The following is a 20,106-nucleotide window of genomic DNA, read 5'->3' as shown; positions in this document are numbered from 1 at the left end:
AGGCTCCCAGCCCAGCTCCACCGTGGCACCTTCCCCATGGCAGAGTGCCCGGCAGGCTCTGGCACAGGCTGGGCACACGAAAGCTCTGCACACCCAGGGTTCCCTGCAGAGCTCTGCTGTTGAGGAGCTCACAGACCTCAGGGGGTGGATCTACACCTCAGGTTGTTCCCAGAGGGTTACAGACCTTGGAGAGCCCCCCAGACCTCCACCAACACCCAAAATTGGTACTTCCTTGCCAATGAACACTCCCACGAGCCCCATTGGAGGCCACAGCCCAGCTCCTGGCCCATTATCATGGAATGGTTTGGGTTGAAACGACAAAGAAAGCAGCAGGGTCAAGATTTGCCCATAAAAAATGTTTATTCCTTAAAAATACAGCATTCATCTGCAGGGACACAACGATTCAGAACATTTTTTAAAAGGGTTTTTATCTGCTCCCAGTGTGGCAAGCACTCAGTGCTGGGAGCAGGAAGAGCAACAGCCCAGGTGGGAACAGCCCAATGCCAAGGGAAGGTCCCTGTCACCCATCCCTGGCTGTCACCTCAGCAGCCCCTCTGTAGGACAGATTCCTCCTGGGAGAATCCTCAGCCCCTTGGAATGGCCCTGGGTAGGGGAAGCAGCAGGACCCTGGGGTGCTCTAGCCCTGACTCACTTTCACAGCACCAGTCACTGCTCCACAGCTCCTGGCTCCTCTCCCTCCTGCTGCCCCGTGGAACAACCTGTCCGGTCTCTCCAACAGCCCCAGCCCCCTCAGCCCCCCAGGAGGGGGCTCTGGCTGCCCACGGTGCCCCAGCCCCAGCTCCAGCAGAGGCTGGGAGCCAGCCAATCTTTGTGCTGCAGGAGCTGCCACGCTGGGGAGCCCAGCCCTGTCCCCACACATCCCCCTGGGCCCCACTGATCCCCCTGGCCCCACTGATCCCACGCCTTCCCTGGCTCCAGGCTGTTCCAGCCATGGCTGTTCTCAGGCCTCTGCAACTGTGCTGGCTCCTGAAGCTTCTTCCCCGATTTTCCCAAGGAGAGCTCTCACTGAGCACACGGCACCCTGCCCTCTCTCCCCCTGGCTGACCCCAAGGGACAGATGGCACAGGTGCCACATTCCCACCTGGCACATCAGGGGTGTCTCCTCTGTGACCACCCCGACTACCCCAGTGCCAGGCTCTGCCAATGGCAGCAACAACGAGGAGGAGGATGGTTCATCTGGGCTGAAGGATGAAGGTACAGGGAGAAATCCAAGGGATCTGAAGAGACCTCAGGGTCTTGGGATGATTGGGAAATGGAGCAGGAGCACGGGAGCGCTCTCCTCTATCTCTCCCATTGCAGGGAATGGCAAGGGGAGAAACAGAGCCAGTAGTTCAAGACCTGGCTCCAAGCCTGGTGTCACCAGTGGAATTTTGGGGTTTTGGATGAGGAATTGGTTCACACAATAGCAGGTGTCTGTGGCAGGTACACAGAACACACCAGAAATGTCCCTGTACTCACCTGGGCACTACCTTGGCCATGGCCAGGGTGGAGAAGCACCTGGCAGGATGGCACCAGGGCTGGGGATGTGCCTGAGAACTGGGGAAATGCCTGAAAACAGGAACATAGGAACTGGTACTCCTTCCCCAAAGATGAGGTGGATCAGTAGCCCAAGTGAAGGGCATGGGGAGCAAACAGGAGGGGCTGGAAGCGTGACAGCAGCCATGCTGGGAACACACTGGGATGTGCAGAACAGGAACACTGAGCTCTGCAGGTGACACCAGGCTGGGAACACGGGGTGCTCAGGGCTCTGGGCAGGCTGGGAGGGGCTGAGCTGAGCCCCCCTGCACCTCTGCACAGCTGGGCAGGAGCCTGGCATGCACTAGGAATGTGAGCAACAGTGCTGGGAAGGTGAAGGAGCAGAGTAGTCCGTGCTGCTTGAGCTTGGGCTCCGAAGCAAAGGAGGGGGAGGAACTGGGTGGTAAAAATCACCAAAAGCCAGGCTGATTAGCTCTGCTCCACCCACATCCCTAGAAAATTAAACACCATGTAAAAGATTCTGTATAGACTGACCCAGAGCATGAGTGGCACTGCCAGAATCTTCCTCTGCCCCCACCTCAGCTTAACTGCTAACAGAGAAAACAGCACAAAAAAACCCAGTTCCTTGGCTCAGAGGCCCCTGAGCCATCTAAATCTTCTGTTTAAAACTACCTTGGTTTTTACTCATAGAAATAGCTAAAAAATGCCTTTTTTTTCCCCTTTTGGTGATCTAGAAACCAGAAGATGTCCCTCTGTGGTTGCTTCAGGACAGTCTGAGGCTGTTCCTAGCAGAAGGAAGGCTGAGGAGGAGGAATTTGGGCACACAAGCACATACAACATTGGCAGAACACAGAGTTGACACGCTGTGCTTCAAAGGGTCAGGCAGGAGCTTTTTTTCCCCCAAATATATTGAACAGCACTTGCCCATTAAGAAATAACTGATCAAAGGAGCTGCAGAACTTGGAGGTTCTTCCAGCGGTGCTCTGGACTTGGTTTCACTTTTACACTTTGTACCCCGAGGCCGTGCTGTGAGGGAATCATCAGGAACAGAGGGAGGAGCATCCCAGGTTTTCTCAGCATCCACATCCCACTGTTTCCAGCACGAAGACAAAGCTCAAGTCATTTTCAACCCATCAAAGCCACAGAACTTCCACCTCTTCTCCAGGCTGGCCCCAACCCCGCTGAGCTCCTGGCGGAACGTGTTCTGCAGCCGTGTCATGAGCACTTCCACCTCAGCTGTGCAGATCTGGGAACACAGAAAACAGCACTGGGAGTGAAGATGGAAGCCCTGCTGCCTGGTCATAATTCCAACTCCAACAGTGACGTGGCTGCAGCTCATCCAGACTTCCCTGAACTCCTGGGGATAATGCTGGCACACTGGGAGCTGTGTCCAACAGAGTTAGGAGCCAAGACTGGGGTTGCACCACTGAGGAGAAGGAACTGAGGTGAGCCCAAGCCCTGCCAAGCCACACTCAGGGCTACAGGCAACTTCTGAAGGGCTCTTCCACAGCTTCAAACTACCTTGGGATCTTAATTTTTGTGCTTTCTACTGACCTTCTTGGCAAGAATTACAGACAGGGAATAGGGGAAAGATTCCCCTTCCTTTCCTGTTGGCAGCTTCAAGAAACCAGGTTGTACTCCCAAGTACTCCCCCTCCTCCTGCCTCACCTCAGACCCAAAGGGTTAAAAATAACATCCCAAACTAATCTGAGAGTCAAGGACACAGAAGAGCCCAGAAGGAACACAAAGGGCAGCAGGAACAGCCCCAGGTGTAAGTGAACACGAGGGGACTGACAGCACAGGTTAAAGGCTGGGCTCTGCACAAGGGCTCTCCCAAGCAGAAGCTTCCAGGAATCCTTCCCTGCACTGTGGATACCAAAGAGGAAGTTCCAGAAGGCAGCTGAATGCTATGATGGTAGTTTTATAGGAGCTCCAAACCAAAATAAAGGCAGCTGGTGGCCCCACAGACAAATTCCAAGCTAGAATGAAGAGATAAAATTATTAATTCTGTCTTTATAAGGCTGGAGTGAACCAGGCCAAGGAGTCATGTCTTCTGAGGAAAGGGTAAATTAAACACTCAGTTATAAACACAAGCAGCTGGATAAGTTCCAATCCCAAGACAGGACTCCCATGCCTGTGGGGCCTCCCATCCCAGGGGCTCTTTAAGGAAGACAGCTGGAGACCAGGATGGAGGAGACTGAGATGGAATTCCTTCCTCCATCCAAGAGCCTTTGCACAGCAGTCACTCCCATGTACTCCCACAAGGAGCACAAAGCCAGTGGGAGCACCTGGGGACGTGGTGAGTGGTGGAGACCCCAAAGCTGGGCTGCTCTGGGCAACCTGGGACAGTGGAAGGTGTCTCTGCCCATGGCAGGGCGTGGAACTGGATGGGCTTTGAGGCCCCTCCCAACACAAACCATCCTGCCATCCAAAAATTCACCCCATCTCTCATCCTCTTCCAGCAGGTTTCTTCCAGATTTCTGCAGAGAGCAGAGCCCAGGTCTCACTGTCCAGCCCAACCTGTCCCCCACCCCCCTGGCCCACACCCACCTTGCTGTCCAGGCGCTGCAGGTAGGAGCAGATGTACTCAATGCTGGCTCCAAAGGGATGCACGTGGAGAAAAGTTGAAATTATCCCTGGGAAAAGGAACAGCGAAAAGGTCACTGGCATGAGACAAAAGCCAGCTGGGAACAGCAGCCCCGGGCCCCTGCAGGCAGCCAGGTGTCACAAGGTCACAGCCTGACCCCAGCAAAGCTCCAGGTTTTCCTCAGTTCCAGGACTCCCTGGGATAACCAAAGGTGGGCAGGAGGAGGGCCAGGTCCCCCCAGCTCAGGCCTCTGGCATCACCACCAAGCCAGCAGAACTCACCAACCAAGAGAACTTCTCGTTCAGATTTCACAGGGCTGTTGCTCAAAGTCTTCTCCACTGGACATTCCTTCTCCTGGCTGCAGGCACAAACTCTGGATGTGCTGCTCTCCTGCAAAACAAACCCACAGGACACGTTCAGACAACCTGGCACACCAGGCACTGGCTTGGGCAGGCTCCACAGAGCGTGCAGGGGGGTTTCCCTGCATTTCTGAGTCACTGCACCCATCACTGCTGTATCTGCTGTTCATCTTCCAAAATGCTCCCAGCAAAGCACAGCTGTGTCCGTAGTGCTGGGTGTCATCCACCAAGTGAGATGAAAAGGTCACAAAGTCCAGCAGATGCCACCTGGCACCAGCCCTGCTCCCTGACATGGCATCTGCTCCAGGAGGGCCGTGCTTTAAACAACAAAATACAAACCATGGCCTTGCCATGACTGATTAGGCTGCAGAGGCTTGTTTTCCAATGCCCAAAGTGACACAAATGGGATTAATCAAGTGCCATGGGGCTGCACAGGGCTTAGGATCAGATTGTCCCTGACTTGAGTTTGTGGTACTGAATTAAAACAGAATTTGGCATAATTTATTATCCCTGATACAAACACAACAATGCAAACACGGTGGCTGCACTAAAAGAAGGACTTGCTTTTATTCCCCGGCTTTATGTGGAATTCCAGTGGCCTGGGAGCTGTGGACAGCTATAATTGGGAACAGCTTCCAGTGAGCAGTGGGATGGGCTGGAGGGAGGCCAGTGACAAAGATAGAACTGAGTGGTCCCCTGGGTTTGCTCAAATTCTTACAGCAGAGCAGTTCTCAGCTCACATGGCTGAGGCTGTACCCAAATGGCCTGAGCTTCCACATTTGCTTCCAGGAGACTAAGAGGAGCTCTGCCCTGTGGAAGCTGATGCAGGTTCTGCAGCCCAGCAGCTGCACTGCAAACCCATAGCCTGCCTCCTGGAGACCCCAGGATCATGGGATGGGTCAAAGCCCACCCTGTTCCACAGGCAGGGACACCTTCCACTATCCCAGAGCAGCAGCTCTTGCACTTACATTCCCTTGGCAGTCAGCTACATCTCCCTCCTTGTCCTCTTCATCTGCCATGCTCTGCTATATATGGGCAAAGAAAGGAAAGATTACTGATGATAATCTGTTATTTTTGTTTTGAAGCCCCTGCTCTGATGATTACTGGAATACACAAAGCCATTTTTAGTTAGAAGAAAGGGATTCATTATCTTCCCTAGCTCCTGGCACAAAAAAGTGGGACTGAAGATGGAAAATTAGATAAACCCAGTATCTGGTTCTGTGTGCCAAGGGGAAGTGTTGCCTCATGCTCCTTGTGTAATTGTCTGTGCTACAGGGGAAAGGAGCAGGCCAGTACAGAGTCATGCCCTGATGCACAATCAAACCAGAGTGGATCAAACCTGAGGAGCAGCACTATGGATTTCTGTTTGGAATAAACCCAGCAAGAACAAAAATATTACAACACTCACAAAAACTTCCAGTTCCAAAGTGTTTCATGGAGGACAGATCTAAATCACAGTTGTCAACACCAGTGTCTGATAACTGAGACCTTTTTTTCATCTTTTAAAAGCTCAGAGTGCAGAAAACCCCATTCCAGCTGTGATACCACTGTACACTGTTCAGTGACAGTCCTATTTTATTTTACAGCTGCTGAGATTGTCTCACAGGCACATGAAGCAACTGCAGGTCTATTCCTGACAGACATCCTGCAGTTTGATAGGTAATTTTTCCTCACTTTCCAAGGACAACTGCTCCAAACAAGGGCTGGGCATTCTCACCAGGAGTGCAGAAGGACAGATGTCCTCCAGTTTTCATGGCACATACCTGCTCCTTCAGGTTTTCTAGTAATGTTTCTATTTTCAGTTTGTCCTCTTTCACTTTTTCCAACTCAGCTTCTCTCTTTTTGTACTCCTCTTGGACTTTCAAAAGATGCTGGAAGAGAAAAGGAACTCTTAAACTGTCTTCCACCTTCTTAACCTGCCTCCCACCAACTACTGTTCAAAGACCATAAAACTTAGAAGGGCTTTTCCATGAAGACCAGACAGATCGCATCCAGAACTGTCACAAGATGAAGTTTAAAACAAGAAGGATCCACAGTGCACCTTAGAAACACTTTTGCCTATTAGAATAGAAAAAAGCCCAGTTGTGTAAACATGGGCCAGTAATTCCATCCCCAGGGGATGGGATTTCCCACTTCCTTCCTCAGCTGGTTCTGGACAGACTTGGCACTTTGGAAGTCACAGTAAAGAGCACACAAGGATATGGATTGCTTCCATGGGACTTATCAGCTCATACATAATCCCTGGTATCAATATCTGCTTTTGGGGTTACATTTTTAGCAAGACTGGACACAACAAAGTTGCTTCCCCCTGCCAGTTTGGATCCTGCTAAAACCCAGAGTGTTTTCCCACGTGTTTCTGCCGCCCATCCCAGCCTCTTTGCCCTGCAGCTATGGAAAACCAGGCCCACCTTCTGCATGCCCTGCAGAGCCTGCTGGAGGAGCTTCATCTGCTGCTCCTTGGTGGTGTCCTCGTCCCTGGAGGCCTTGCCCTGCTCCTGTTTGAGCAGCTCCACCTCGTTGCGGTAGGCGTCCAGCTGCCAGCGCAGGCTGTCGTTCTCCTCCTTCAGTGCCTCCACCTGTGACACCAGCGCTGGGGACGGCACAGACATCACACAAAGGGACCAAGGAGCCCCTGGCTGCTCTCCCCACCCTGCACTGGGCTCAGCAGCTCGGGTTACAAACTCTGAGAACCCAAAGGAATGGCTCCTGCTGTTTGGGATATCGCAGGCTGGGAGAGATGGGGGCGTCCAGCCTGGGGAAGTGAAGACTCCAGAGAGAGCTCAGAGCCTCTTCCAGAGCCTGAAGGGGCTCAGGAGAGCTGGAGAGGGACTTGGAACAAAGGATGGAGTGACAGGACACAGGGAATGGCTTCCCAGTGCCAGAAAGAAACAGCTGAAGAGAAGCACATTACGAGCTGTAAAAAGGGATTTTACCAGACTCTTCCGTTTCTTTCATCTCTGATGGATCTTCTATTTCTTCATCAGACATTTCCATCTCCTCCTCCCTCCGAATGCCCATCAGCTCATCATTGTGGATGTTACGGATCTCCTGGGGTTCAGAAAGCAGAGGGGGTTTCAATATACATTCTGAGGAACAGGTTGACTGGATGAAAAGTTCCTGAAATGTAGGTCTGCAAAACTCAACTCCAGGAGACAATTTTAAAACTGGCACAGGTTATTAGACCAAGGGCAATATCCAGCACAAGTCACTCTGTCAGTGCTACTGAGATTACTGACTCTTCCATCTCCCTTCTGCTCTTGTGAGGAGGCAGCTCAGCCTTGCTGTGCAAACCACGAGGAACTGGAGTCAGCCCTAATTCTCTGGAGCCAAAAGCTCCAACCTGAGCTGGGACAGAGCAAATCAAGCTACAGCTACATCCCTGCATGTACAGGGACCTCCTCAAGGTGACCCCAAAAGGCTGAGAGACTCTTTAGCCAGCATCTGATATCTACAATGAGGTAAGAGACATTTTAAGTTACACCTAAAGATGTACCATACAGCAGCATTTTTATACATATATAGGTATCTGCCACAATCTGTACCAAGAAGCTGCATCTTGTGGCTTCCACCTTCCTTCAAGAGTTCCTAAGCTGGGGGAGAGCAGCAGCTGAAGCGCTCCTGGAAGAGGCCTCACCAGTGGTCTCACAGCCTCTCCCCACTGGGAGAACTTACCTTGGAACAAAAGCCAGCTCCAACTGGAGAGAGAGCTCCCACCCCAGCCACAGCCAGTGATCAGAAGGCAGGGAAGAACAGGAGCACTGAGCTCAGAGAGAATCTCAGCCAGATTGTATTAGGCTTCTCAGGTGCAAAAGAAACCTTGGCTCCTCTTTTAGGTGCTACAAAGGTTTGACTCAGTGGGATCTGGCAATTCCCAAAGGTACAGTGTCTTGGAGAAATCACAGCTGGAAACGTCCCAGGACAACATGGGCATTTGGAGTGTTCCAGCATGGAGGAGGATCAACCACCTGCTTGGTACCAGGCTGGGCAGGACCCAGAGCCTTCCCAGGCTGCAGCTCTACAGAGAGGTGACCTGGACACCCCAATCCACAGGGGTCACAGACCACGGGGTCCCTGGCCTGTGCTGATCACGGATCAGCTTTGCCACGATTCACTCCGGATAAATAATCTTAAAGGTGATAGACAGCTCCTGGCTTTGTTGGGATAGACTTGCTGTCCAAGTATGTAGTAAAGAACCCAGTATCCCAGACAAACCCAGAACCACAGGAAGATTTACACTAGGGGTAAGGAATGAGAGCCAAAGGGACCAGGACAGGGTAGAGGAGTTGGACCAAACCTCCTGAGACTCAACAAGGCCCAGTGCAAGGCCCTGCACCCCCAGGGTGGCAGCAGGGATCTCAGCACAGCCCTAGGACAAACATCTCCCCACCCACCACCTTCCAAGGGGCACCTTTTCTTTACCTTAGCTTCCTTATTTCTGACATCCTGCCTGACTCCTTCAGCTGATTTGATCAAATCTTACTGGACTAGGAACTATTCTTCCTCCTGCAGGAAGAGCAGTGGGAGTGACAAGGCTTCTTCCATCAGCTCTTTCCTGATCACCATCTTTAAACCACACATTTCATCATGCCACTTCGTGGATAAATACACAAGCGTGAGAACATCCACCCCAGGCTTTCCAGGCTGTTCATCTACAATTATTTCCAGCTCAAGGTGGAAATATCACATAAAAATGTGATAAAATATTCTGATGACACTTAAAGAGTTTGTTGTTGTTTTTTTAACACCTCTCTAGAAATACTTTTTGCTTTAATATTAAAACCAGCAGAAAAAAAATTCAACCTTTATTATCATTATTATGACTATTATTGTGCACAAATTCCATCAGCAGACGGGTCTTGTTGCAGTGCTACTGGTGACACAAATACCAAGAGAAAATGAATTACCTGTACCACAAGAGCCTCCTGAGTGATCCCCACCTCCCACTGTGAAGGAAGGTGTTGTTATCCACGCGAGCACCGTGCAAACTCAACATCAACATCCTGACAAGCAAGAGACCGTGCTGGAGGATCTGACACAAGAAAAGATTACCAACCTCTGCTTGTTTGCACCACACGCTGATGTTCTTACGCTGAGCTTTCGTGAAATGGTCCCAAGCCTTTTGTTTGGAGGCAGAATGGTACACGGCCACTATCTGCTCGACTGGAGTGGCAAAGCAGCAGCAAATCAGGCCCGAATAGCATCCAGAGAGGGCGAACAAGAGGAGTAAAGGAGTAAAAAAGTGCAATCAGGCAGGTGGTTTGGCTCCCCTTTTCTCATAACACTGCACTGTGCTGAACCTACGCTCAGGGAAGGGGCTCGGGGTCTGCAAAGAGCCCTGGGGGCTTCACCAGGCCAGTGCCAAACGCTTGCAGAGCAACCACCAGCTGGGGCATGGGCTCTGCTCTCAGCTGGGAAAAAGGCAGGACACGTGGAAAAAAGGCAGCACAGGTGCTGAAAAATATCCAGATGGGCTGTGTGAGGCTGGCTAGAGTGTCAATTCAGAGGGGCAGGACTCACCTCTGAAAGGGGGTGATGAGCTACAGCCATGGCTGGACTTTGGACAGAGCCACAGCCTGTGTGAGCTACAGCAACAGGACCAGGGGCAAAGCAAAGGCACCAGCCAGCAGCTTTTCTTGGTCCTGGGATTCATTCCTTCTGCTTCTCTAGAAAATTCAGAGGATTTGGAATACACAAAGTGCTTCTCCTTGGCTGAGAGCTCACCCACAGCACAAAGCACATCCACTTGATTTTTTCTATGCTTGTGATGCAGTACCCATAATTCTCACAAATAAACACATATCCCTGCTCCTTAGAGTAACCTAAGGGTGGCTGAGATACCAGTCTTGGTTTTAGAGAGTGGAGTTACACACTAGCCTCTATTACTACTTACTCTGCAGTGCTCACTGTATGTCCCTCTGGACCGTGTGCCCGTAGATTTTACCATTAACAGAATTCAAAGAAAAAGAATAATTTAACAAATCAAATAACAGCTGAAATTACTAGACACAAAACCAAAAGTTAAGAATGTTCAAAAGCTAGGCAAGGGGCCCAAAGAGAATCAGTACAGTTGTGGAGGAGGTACTCATAAAGAAGTAAAAATACTCAGATTTACTTTAGCAAGGATGTGTAAGAGCCTATGAAGGGTCTGAAGAACTGTTACAAATCACATCCTGGAATTAATACAGTCTGTGCCTCTTCCTTGATTTCCTGGTTTCATAAAGTACTGGGACTTGAAAGCCCCAGGGTGTGCAGCAGGGTGTTGGCAGCACTCTGCTGCTCCTACCTTTGGCGAACAAATCCTGCACACTTCGCTGAGGCACCAGATTCCCAGGAACTTACCTTGTCTGTGCACAGGAGGGGTTGAAAAGATGACAGAACTAATAACATGATAATTAACAGGAAACAAATTCAGAATTCATCCTCTCCTCCCCCCAGATGTGGACTCTTACTCCAGTAAAAAGGACCACAAGGGATTTTTGCCAGGTTAGTGCCACGTCAGCTGCACAGAAGCGACTGCTACTCCTTTTCCCAGAGCCCTTTTAGTGGGGCCTCCCCAGACTCTGGAAATTAAGAGTCTTCCCTACACCAGACAACGAACATCCAGCGTGGAGACACTACTCACACTGCACCAGGATCCCTGAGAGAGCCAGCTTGAACTTCTCTTTAGCCTCTTCCATCTCCTTCTCGTGTGCTGCCTTCTCGTTGACGAGCCTGCGGATGTGGCTGTTGGCTGACTGGATCATGGAGTAGAAGTTGTTGGCAGTTCTCCTGTTCACTTCCCCACGTTCTATCCAGGTCAGCAAGGTCTGGATGGCTTCTGAGAACTTGGTGTCATCTGCAGCAAGAAAGGACAACTTTACACCACAGCTCTGGGGTGGCCTGGGCAGCTTTCAGGGTCTTTCCCTGGAGCTGAACTGCTCCTTCAAAGGTCAGCGTCCTTCAGGGGACTCATCACAACTCCTGGAAGCAGGGAAGGACCTGAACATGTGGCTGTACAAAGGAAGGCAAGTTCAGCACCAAGATGATGGAGCAAACCACCTGCTGAGGTGCAGCAAGAGGAAGAACAAGCACTAGGAAATTACTGGAAGACTTCACATCTATTGAGATGGACCATTTTGTGAAAGGAAATGACGTCCAGCTCCAAAATCATCAGGTCACACATGAATCTCAGGCTTCCAAGAAGATCCTACATTAGTCCTTTCAACCAAAATTATCTGGAAGAAACTTGTACTGAACAGTTTTGATTTGCACAACTTTGCTGCACTCAACAGGTTTGTTCAGCCTCAGGAAAATCAGATTTAAGGGAGACCTTGTCACTGTGTCCTGGGGAGGGCTATGAAGATGGAAACTCCTATTTTACAAGAGAGTCACATGGAAAGGATGAGGGGGACCAGGTATTCCTGGAGACAATTTCCCACAGAGGCAGCATGGTGAAAGTGCTGAACTCCCCAACACCAGAGGCTTTCAAGACTGGGCTGGGCAGAGTGTTGGACCACCTGGCCTAGACCTTGCTTTTACCAAGAAATGTTGGGCTAGACAAGCCTTCAGCCCCTCTCCATCCTGAGCTCCTACAAACCTGATCCAAGCACAGAGCTTTTGGACAAAGAGAAAGAAGATGGGCAGCAGAGCCACTGCACACTGACCCCTTGTCTTGGAGGACTTTATGGTGCTTGCAGCCCCAGCTGTCTGTTCTGCTGGTGTTGAATATTGAGTTCTACAGACTTACGGCTGGTTCCAGGAGTGAAGGGGGAGAGAAGAGGCGCAGAGTTTGTTATCAGAGACTGCACTGGCTCCCCCATATCCTTCACACAGTAGGTCAAGAGTCTCTCTGAAGAATTCAGAGAGAAATCACAGTGCAGGGATTGAATTAAAACCTTTGGACTGAAGTATGTTAAGCCACTCACACATAAAGTAGAGGTGGAAGTTTAAGTTTTAGAATAAGCAAGTAAGCAGAATAAATTTTAAGTGCTTTTAGTGAGTAAAAGGTCTCAGATGCCAAAGGAGAAGTGCCAGTTCTAGTGAAATTTGAAAAACAGAGTCCTAGATACTAGTGTTTCTGTAGAGGCTACAGGAACATAGTTTTAGACATAATAAAACTATAGTAAGAATATTGCTTACATTTTTCAGATAGAACAAGATAGACCATAGGCACAGTTTATACAGAACCGGGCGTGCTAAGAAACTAGAATTCTTACAGATTAAGAAGTAATGGCTTGAGTTTGTGTTTTAGCTTGTTGGGAAGTCTCTGTGTAAGAACATGCATTAGGGAGAGCTGGTGCTTTTTGCCATTTCCTTTCTGCTTTGCTTTTTGTTTTTGTTCCTGTTCTCTGCCATCATCAACACCCAAGGAGACAGGAGCTGCCCAACAACACCAACCCTGCCAGGACCTCCAGGAGCAGCTTCTGCTTCTATTTGAGACTTTATACCAAAACTTAACGTGGATTTAACATCTGTGACTTTTGCCTTTCGAGACTGACGTGCTTCTGCAATAAACAACTTTATAGCAACTATTAACTGCTCGGCTCATTAAAGAAGACAACCCAACAAATTTGTGCCTGGAGCACCAGAAACTTAACCCCACAACAACAGGACCCCGTTCAGAGGTCTTCTCCCTAAATTTACCCTGAAGCTGTAGAACCCAGAGCTCCACCTGCCCAACCCCTCTCACCTTTGAGCTTCTCAGCCACCACGCTGCACTCGTGGTCGGAGTAGTGGACGACAGGGGGAGGGGAGGGCGGGCGGAACCGCTCCTCGGCCAGGCGGCGCCGGTGCCGCTCCTCGCGCGCCAGCATGCGCTGCTTGCACTCCCACTCGTAGAGATCATCCCGAGCCTGGGCAAAGTCCACGTGCAGCCTCCCCGTGTCCTTCTTGTCCGTGCTGGAGCCCAGCCGGATGCGGTAACCTGGGGGGTGGAGGCAGGTTGGTCAGTAGGGCAGGGGAATTACCTGGGGTTCACGCGGTGAGAGGAGGTCAGAGGGTTCGATGGTAACGGGAAAACATCCTACTGAAGGAAACATCACCAGGAACATCAAACCCCACTAAGGAAACATCACCAGGAACATCAAACCCCACTAAGGCAAGGGCACCAGTTAAATCAAACCCCACTAAGGCAAGGGCACCAGTTAAATCAAACCCCACTAAGGCAAGGGCACCAGTTAAATCAAACCCCACTAAGGCAAGGGCACCAGTTAAATCAAACCCCACAAGGCACACCAACCAGACAAATAAAATCCCACTAAGCCAAAGCCCACCAGCTAAACAAACCCTACTAAGGCAAGCCAACCCACCAAATAAAACCCCACCAAGCCAAGCCCACCAGTCAAATAAAACCCTACCAAGGGAAGCCCACCAGCCAAGCAAACCCCACCATCCAAGCAAGTCCAGCCCACCAGCCAGCAAATCAGGAGCAACTGTCCATTATTTTAGGCACTATCTACAGAATTAGCTGGACACTCGTCCATGTAAGATGGAAACGGACTCTACATCTCAGTGCAATGTTTGGTAAACCTTTTCAGGTGACAAAGCATCACTGCCTTTCCTCTCAGGAGCTGGTTTCACATATTTAAGCAGAAATGCAATGGCAGCAAAAGGCAAACTGATACAACCATCAGAAAAACCTGCCCCTATCCTCTTGTTCTGCTTATAAATGCAGCACCACAGCTGTTTCCCAGGATTTAAAGCTTCCCTCTGAGCCAAGCACACCCACCAGACAGGTAAAGTGCCTTGTCCACCATGAACTCCTCAGCAAAGCGGATGTGGCAGAAGTTCTTCTTGCTCTTGCGGATGGCGATGACCTCCCCGCACTGCTCAAACACCTCCATGATGATCTGCTCTGTCCCATTCTCTGGCAGCCCTCCAACAAACACGGTCTTGCACCCTGGGGGCCTCTCTCTCGTGGCTGGAGGGGGAAGATCTGAGGAGAGAAAGCAGAGCAGGTCAGGTTTTGGGTCGCCAGCACACACTCCTTCCGCCTGCTCCTCTCTCCTGAGAGATGACCACACCTCCCTGGCTTCCTGCAAACACACACCTGGCTGTGCCACACTCAGACTGATGGAATGGATCCACAGCACTGCTGAGGCACTGCATAAAAATAAGCATATTCACCAGCACAGTTCCAAAAAGATCTTGGGAGCCTGGAGCCCTCCAAACACTCTCCTGAGTGCAGGATGCTCATTGAGCTGCTGCCAAAGAACACAAAGCAGTACCAGGAGCTCCCAACTTTATCGTGGAAGGTGCTACAAAATCACAGCTTAAAAAACTGCCCTTATGTAAATAAGACATTAAAAAAAATACTCAGGGGATTCTCTGTGCTACAACTGCACACACTCCAGACTAATGTGCTTGAGCTACACCTCACACTACACGTGAGAATCAAACCATGAAGACTTCAAGCACTCAGTGACTGGAATGGCTTCTCCCCCAGTCCTTATCAATCCAACAGCTGGAAAGGCTGTTTCTGGAAATGGCAAATACTCAGTGACAAGAACAGGCTCTTCCTGCTGCTCTGTCACCCTCCTGCCAGCAGCGAGTGCCAGGAATGGCCCTTTTCTCACTCACACTTGGGGTTTACAGGAACACAGACACAGGGGGACCCTACAGACACAAGGCACAGGCAGTTACGTGGGTTAGGTGGGAAGAGAGTGCAGCTCTTGCAGTGGATGATCTCCTTCACGGCTGGCATGTCCGGAGGGATGGGAGGTGGGACAATCCCCAGGCCTGGCATCATGGGGTTGATCGGAGGGATTCCAGTCATCATCCCAAGAGCAGGGTCAAAATCTAAATGGGGCAGAGAATAAGGGAGTCACATGAGGGGGCAGAGTCACAGTGACTGTGAGCCCTGACACAAACAGGGAATGCTCCCACACGAGCCCGTGAAAATCAGAGACATTGCCAACATCAAACTTTACATCTGTGCCCTTAAAATAATGTTTTAGACCTATTTCACTGCTCATTGCCAAAAATAACTTTTCTCTGTTAAAATCAATTACTTCCTTCTCTCCTCTGTAGACATTGGCTCCCATCTAGTGTCCAACCCTTCCCAGAGAGGTTCATCCACAAAAAATCACCTGTGACATAAGGGAACAGTGCAAAACCTGACCCAGATTGATTTATTAAGTAGTTCAGCAGCACAGAGAGTTGTGACACAGGCTTAAGGGCATCAGGAAGAATTTGTACATGGAAAAGTTTGTCAGACATTGGAAGGAGTGGAGTTCCCATCCCTGGAGGTGGCACTCAGTGCTCTGGGCTCATGACAAAGTGGGGATCAGCCACAGGTTGGACTCGATGACCCTGGAGGTCTTCTCCAACCTAAATGGCTTCAGGATTTAGGGCATCATCTCACCGAGCAGACAAGTGCTGCAATTCCAGCAGCTAAGAACCTGGCATTTCCTCAGTACTTTGAGACACAGTCCCAGCAAAAATTCAGATCTGAGGCCAATCCTCTGCCACCAACTGGCATTTTTGGAGGAAGGCCCAGGAAACCTTCCAGTTCCAACTGTGAAACATGGATGTAGAAGTACATGAGAATTGTATCCTTATCTATGGCTTAGGCTTGTGTTGATTTTTCCTTGACAGAAGAATGTCAGCAGGAGAATGACACAGAAACACCAACTCCACAGCAAAGCCAAATGTGAAACAAGGCCTTGTGACAGCAGAGAAGTTTCTGTTACTGCTGAGAGAGCTGGGGCTGCTCAAACTGGAGAGGAGATGGTTGTGCTGTCTGCCAGCACAGACATTCCCTCCCCAGGTGAGCAGGCAGGTCTTATGGCAGGGAGAGCATCCTCCTTAGTGCAGCAAAGCACTGGAGCAGTCAGTTCCACCTCAGGACTTTGATGTCCAGCATCCTGCACTGCTGGGAAATCAAGGACAGCTCAGCTCTGCTCCTGCAGGAGCTCTTTCATCCAGTACACGATGACTCAGCCATGCACATGTATTTCACACTGCAAGGTGCTCATTTCTGGAGGAGAGTCCTCCATTAATTTCTGCCATATCCATTTTGCTACCCTGCTGCTTTCCTCTTCATCTTCCTTCCCAGCCATTCCAGTTCAGTTTAGAGCATAGTTCCTGGAGATCACTGTTTTCCTGACCTCTGTGTGGCACCCTCATCATTCTGCTCCACTGCAGGATATCTAGGGGTACCCCACAATAACTATTACTTTCAATTCCTACAACAACTACTATAATTACCCACAATAACTATTACTTGCATTATTGCATTCTCATCTCCTCTCAGCCCAGGTCTCTAAACAAATCACTTGCAGCAGGAATGCATTTCAAGCACAGCTCAGTGTGTATGTGGTGGGTGTCTACCCAAGGCCAGGCTGCTCCCAGAGAGCAGTGGCAGGCTCAGCTCACCAGGCAGGAGGGGCTGTCCTGTCATGCCCATGGGAGCCATGCCCAGGTTGTTCATGGCCGTGGCCCAGGCGCTCGGGTCGGACATTGGCAATCCCATCGGAATGGACTCCAGGCTCAGATTTCTGCCACCATCTGTTGAGAGCAACATAAAAGTGATTAAGGGCTTAGAGCAGATCTCAGCTCTGCCCAGAGAGGCTCTGCAGTGTCAGCACCCAAAGCCAGAGCTGAACCCACCCTCAGAGAAGAGCCAGCAGGAAAAAAAAAAAAAAAAAAAAAAAAAAAAGTAGTGCTGTGCCTCTGGAGCAGCTGGGACCTGGGAAACACCTTAAAGCACCTCAGTTCTGGTTCATCCACTGCAATTAACAGCTCCAAGGGGCCTTGAAGGAGCACTGATTAAAGGTAAAGGGACACCAATTCCTCACAAGAGATTTAGGAACAAAGGACACATCCAGCAGGTATAAGCTGTCAGACTGCACTGAGCTGAAGGGAGCTGTCCCACTGCTCTGTCAGCTCATCAAAACATCACTGAACTGTGCTGCAGAGTCCCTGATTCTCCTTCAAGGACTTGGAACTCTCCAGGGGAACAGTGGGACCTTCTGTCCACCCAGCAGCATTTCACCTTCTCTTTCTGCAGCTGTGGGCTTTGCAAATCACCTTCCTTTGCACATCTGCCTCAGGTGCAGCCTCATCCTCCCCCTGTAGCATCCGAGCTCCATAGCACAAGCAGGTGCCACATTTCCCCAGTCACACTGATGGGATTGCAGCTTTCAGCCACAATATAACTTGCAAAGACATTACTCTGTGCTCCTTTTTTCCCCAGTCCTCTGTGAGAAACCCTGAAGCTGGCACCTAGGAAGTTTTTCTTGATCTGACATTACAATATCATACAGTTCACTGAACACTTTGTTTCTATGACATTATGTTAAATGTGAATATCTCCAGTCATTCAGCCTGAGCTGCCTTATCCTGCTTTTAATGATGGTCACGATTTTAATCTTGAGATTCTGTTCAATTAGGAAAATAAATCTACTGGGACAAGTACAGAGAATCACAGAAAGGTTTAGGTTGGAAGGGACATTAAAAACCATCCAGTTCCACCCCTGCATGGCAGGGACACCCCCCACTGTCCCAGGCTGCTCCAACCTGGCCTTGGGCACTGCCAGGGATCCAGGGGCAGCCACAGCTGCTCTGGGCACCCTCCCAGGTATCAGCTCACCTGGGGGAATGCTGCTCCTCTTCCTCTTCCCCGGGTCACTGCCATCCTCAGCTGGGCTGTCCAGCCCCAGGGACTCAGTGCTGGCAGGGTCAAAGGACAGGTGGTTTAAACCTGAAAGAGAAAAGTACACTTAGAGCCTTGACTTAAACTGGTTTGTGATGCTTCTGTAGTGAGAGAAATGCCCAGCTTGGGCACAAGCAGTGCTCCAGGCCCTGAAGGAACCCTGACTGCTGGCCCCAGCTCTGCCTGATCTGAATGTTACACAATCAAATCTTACTCACCAGCATCAACTCCACCACCTACACAAATCAAACTGCCTGACAGTGTAAGCCAGGGCTGCATCTTCCCTGGCTTCAGCAGCATTTCAAGCCTGCAAACTCAAAAGACAGGATTTTTTCCCATTTCTTCAGTCCAGGAATACATTGTTAAGAGTTACTTAAGTTTCACCAGCTGAGAATTCACCTGGAGTGATTTACTACCAAAAAACAAGGCACAACTGAGAACAACTTCAGAATGAGAAGATGCTGCTGGAGTTTTTGCTCAAGAAGTCTGCCACACAGCTGCTCGCAGTCCTGGCCATGGAAGGAATTCTGGGATGCACATCCCAAAAAGGGGAGCTCCAGACACCCCCTGCTGCACCCTCCTGTCAGGGAGCTGTGGAGAGCAAGGTCTCCCACGAGCCTCCTTTTGTCCAGGCTGAAGAGATGGGTCCAGTGCCCTGAACTGACCACTGAGTTCCTCACTCCACCTTCTGTCACAGTCTGCACTTGCAGGGATGCAAGACCGAAGGAGTGTTGAAATACCAAGTTTGGTTTATCTTTGTCTCAGCAAGTTCACCCTGAACAGCCAATAGAGAAAAAAAATAGAAAAAAAAAAACAAATATTTTTTTGTGGACTCATATAAAGTGATAAAAATAACCATGTTTCTGAAGTACTCCGTGTTCCCAGGGGAATCAGCAGAATGATGAGAGCAACAACAATGACAATTATCCATCCCAGGGCACTGAAGGGCCAAGGAACTTGTAAAAACCCTCCTCGAGACCCTCTGCAGCATTGTGATTTCTGTTCCAGAGGATTCCACTTCCAAGAACTTAATAAACATGGCTGCTGGGTCTGGCTGTAAATAGCCAAGTGGGCACAGGGAGCCAGGAGGGCTCCTGTCTGAGCCACTGAAAGGTGAGAACACAAGGAGCAGCCAAAAAAACAAGGACTATTCAGCTGGCAACAACAATAGTCACGCCCGGCCATGCAGGATGCCTACAATGCTGTGGTGTAAATATTCCAAAGTCAAAATATCATGGAGGTCATGAGGGCCTAGGAAAACAAATCTGAATGCAGCAGGTTAAAAATAGAGAGGTTGTGCACAGGGAAGACAGCAGGAGAAAGGAACAGGAGCAGTTCAAAGCTTACATTGGTATCATCCAAAAAGATGATAGAAAAGGCAAAATTGAACACGAACAAGGGCTTCCCCACACTTGGGAATAGGGAAGGATGGAGAGAAGCAGCAGGACAGCTGGACACTGGTGTCACCAGGATGGACAGACACCCTGCTCTGGCTGAAGACAATGCTGGGCACACACCTGGCACTCACCAGCACCTGAATGCCAATGGACACTGCTCCAGCCACTGCTTTCCACTCCACTGGGGAACACAGGCAGCCACTCACCCCCAGTTTGAGCTGGGATGCTCAAATGTCCCCAGCGTGTCCCCAGGGCCAGCTGACAGACTGCCAGCAGCCAGAAACAAAGCAGCCACCAGCTGGAAGGCTCTGGGTGGAGCAGGAGCCTTGTCCTCAGGGCTCCCCAAAACAGGAGCAGCTACCATCCACCAGAACCTAACGACAAACATGGAGCAGAAAACCCCTTGGGAAAGCTTTGCTCTCACTTCACCAGGATGGAGGCAGAGAAAATGCCCCAGGAGAGCAAAGGGCACTGTGGAAAGTGGGCAATAAAAGCCGTAACAAAGGGTTGCTTGCTGCTCTCCAGCAGCACAGTTTGCTCCAAAAATTAAAACAAGCCAGATTCCCAACACACTCTGGAGTGAAAAAAAAAACCTATTTATGTCAGATCTGCCACCCTACACAGGATAAATGC

At 50.1% G+C, this 20,106-nt stretch overlaps 1 protein-coding gene across 2 annotated transcripts; it reads right to left on the bottom strand.

Annotated features, from left to right (window-relative positions):
- Positions 1-347: 347 nt before the first annotated feature.
- ENOX2 (ecto-NOX disulfide-thiol exchanger 2) lies at positions 348-19,509 on the bottom strand. Of its 2 annotated transcripts, XM_062503210.1 has the most exons (15): positions 18,295-19,509; positions 18,014-18,124; positions 16,798-16,929; positions 15,064-15,219; positions 14,150-14,356; positions 13,112-13,345; positions 11,066-11,278; positions 9,497-9,603; positions 7,377-7,491; positions 6,852-7,033; positions 6,207-6,314; positions 5,412-5,468; positions 4,366-4,474; positions 4,048-4,133; positions 348-2,743 (listed from the first exon to the last, which is right to left on the bottom strand). In XM_062503210.1, exons 1-15 carry the CDS (start codon positions 18,374-18,376, stop codon positions 2,612-2,614), a joined length of 2,031 nt encoding a protein of 676 aa, XP_062359194.1. In that variant the 5' UTR covers positions 18,377-19,509; the 3' UTR covers positions 348-2,611. The 2 variants fall into 2 exon arrangements, with proteins under 2 accessions (XP_062359194.1, XP_062359195.1); XM_062503211.1 differs by lacking the exon at positions 5,412-5,468.
- Positions 19,510-20,106: the final 597 nt, after the last annotated feature.

The sequence above is a fragment of the Cinclus cinclus genome, chromosome 15 (assembly GCF_963662255.1).
Source record: "Cinclus cinclus chromosome 15, bCinCin1.1, whole genome shotgun sequence".
In the NCBI taxonomy this organism is placed as follows: Eukaryota; Metazoa; Chordata; class Aves; order Passeriformes; family Cinclidae; genus Cinclus; species Cinclus cinclus.
This window is presented reverse-complemented; position numbering and strand designations above follow the sequence as displayed.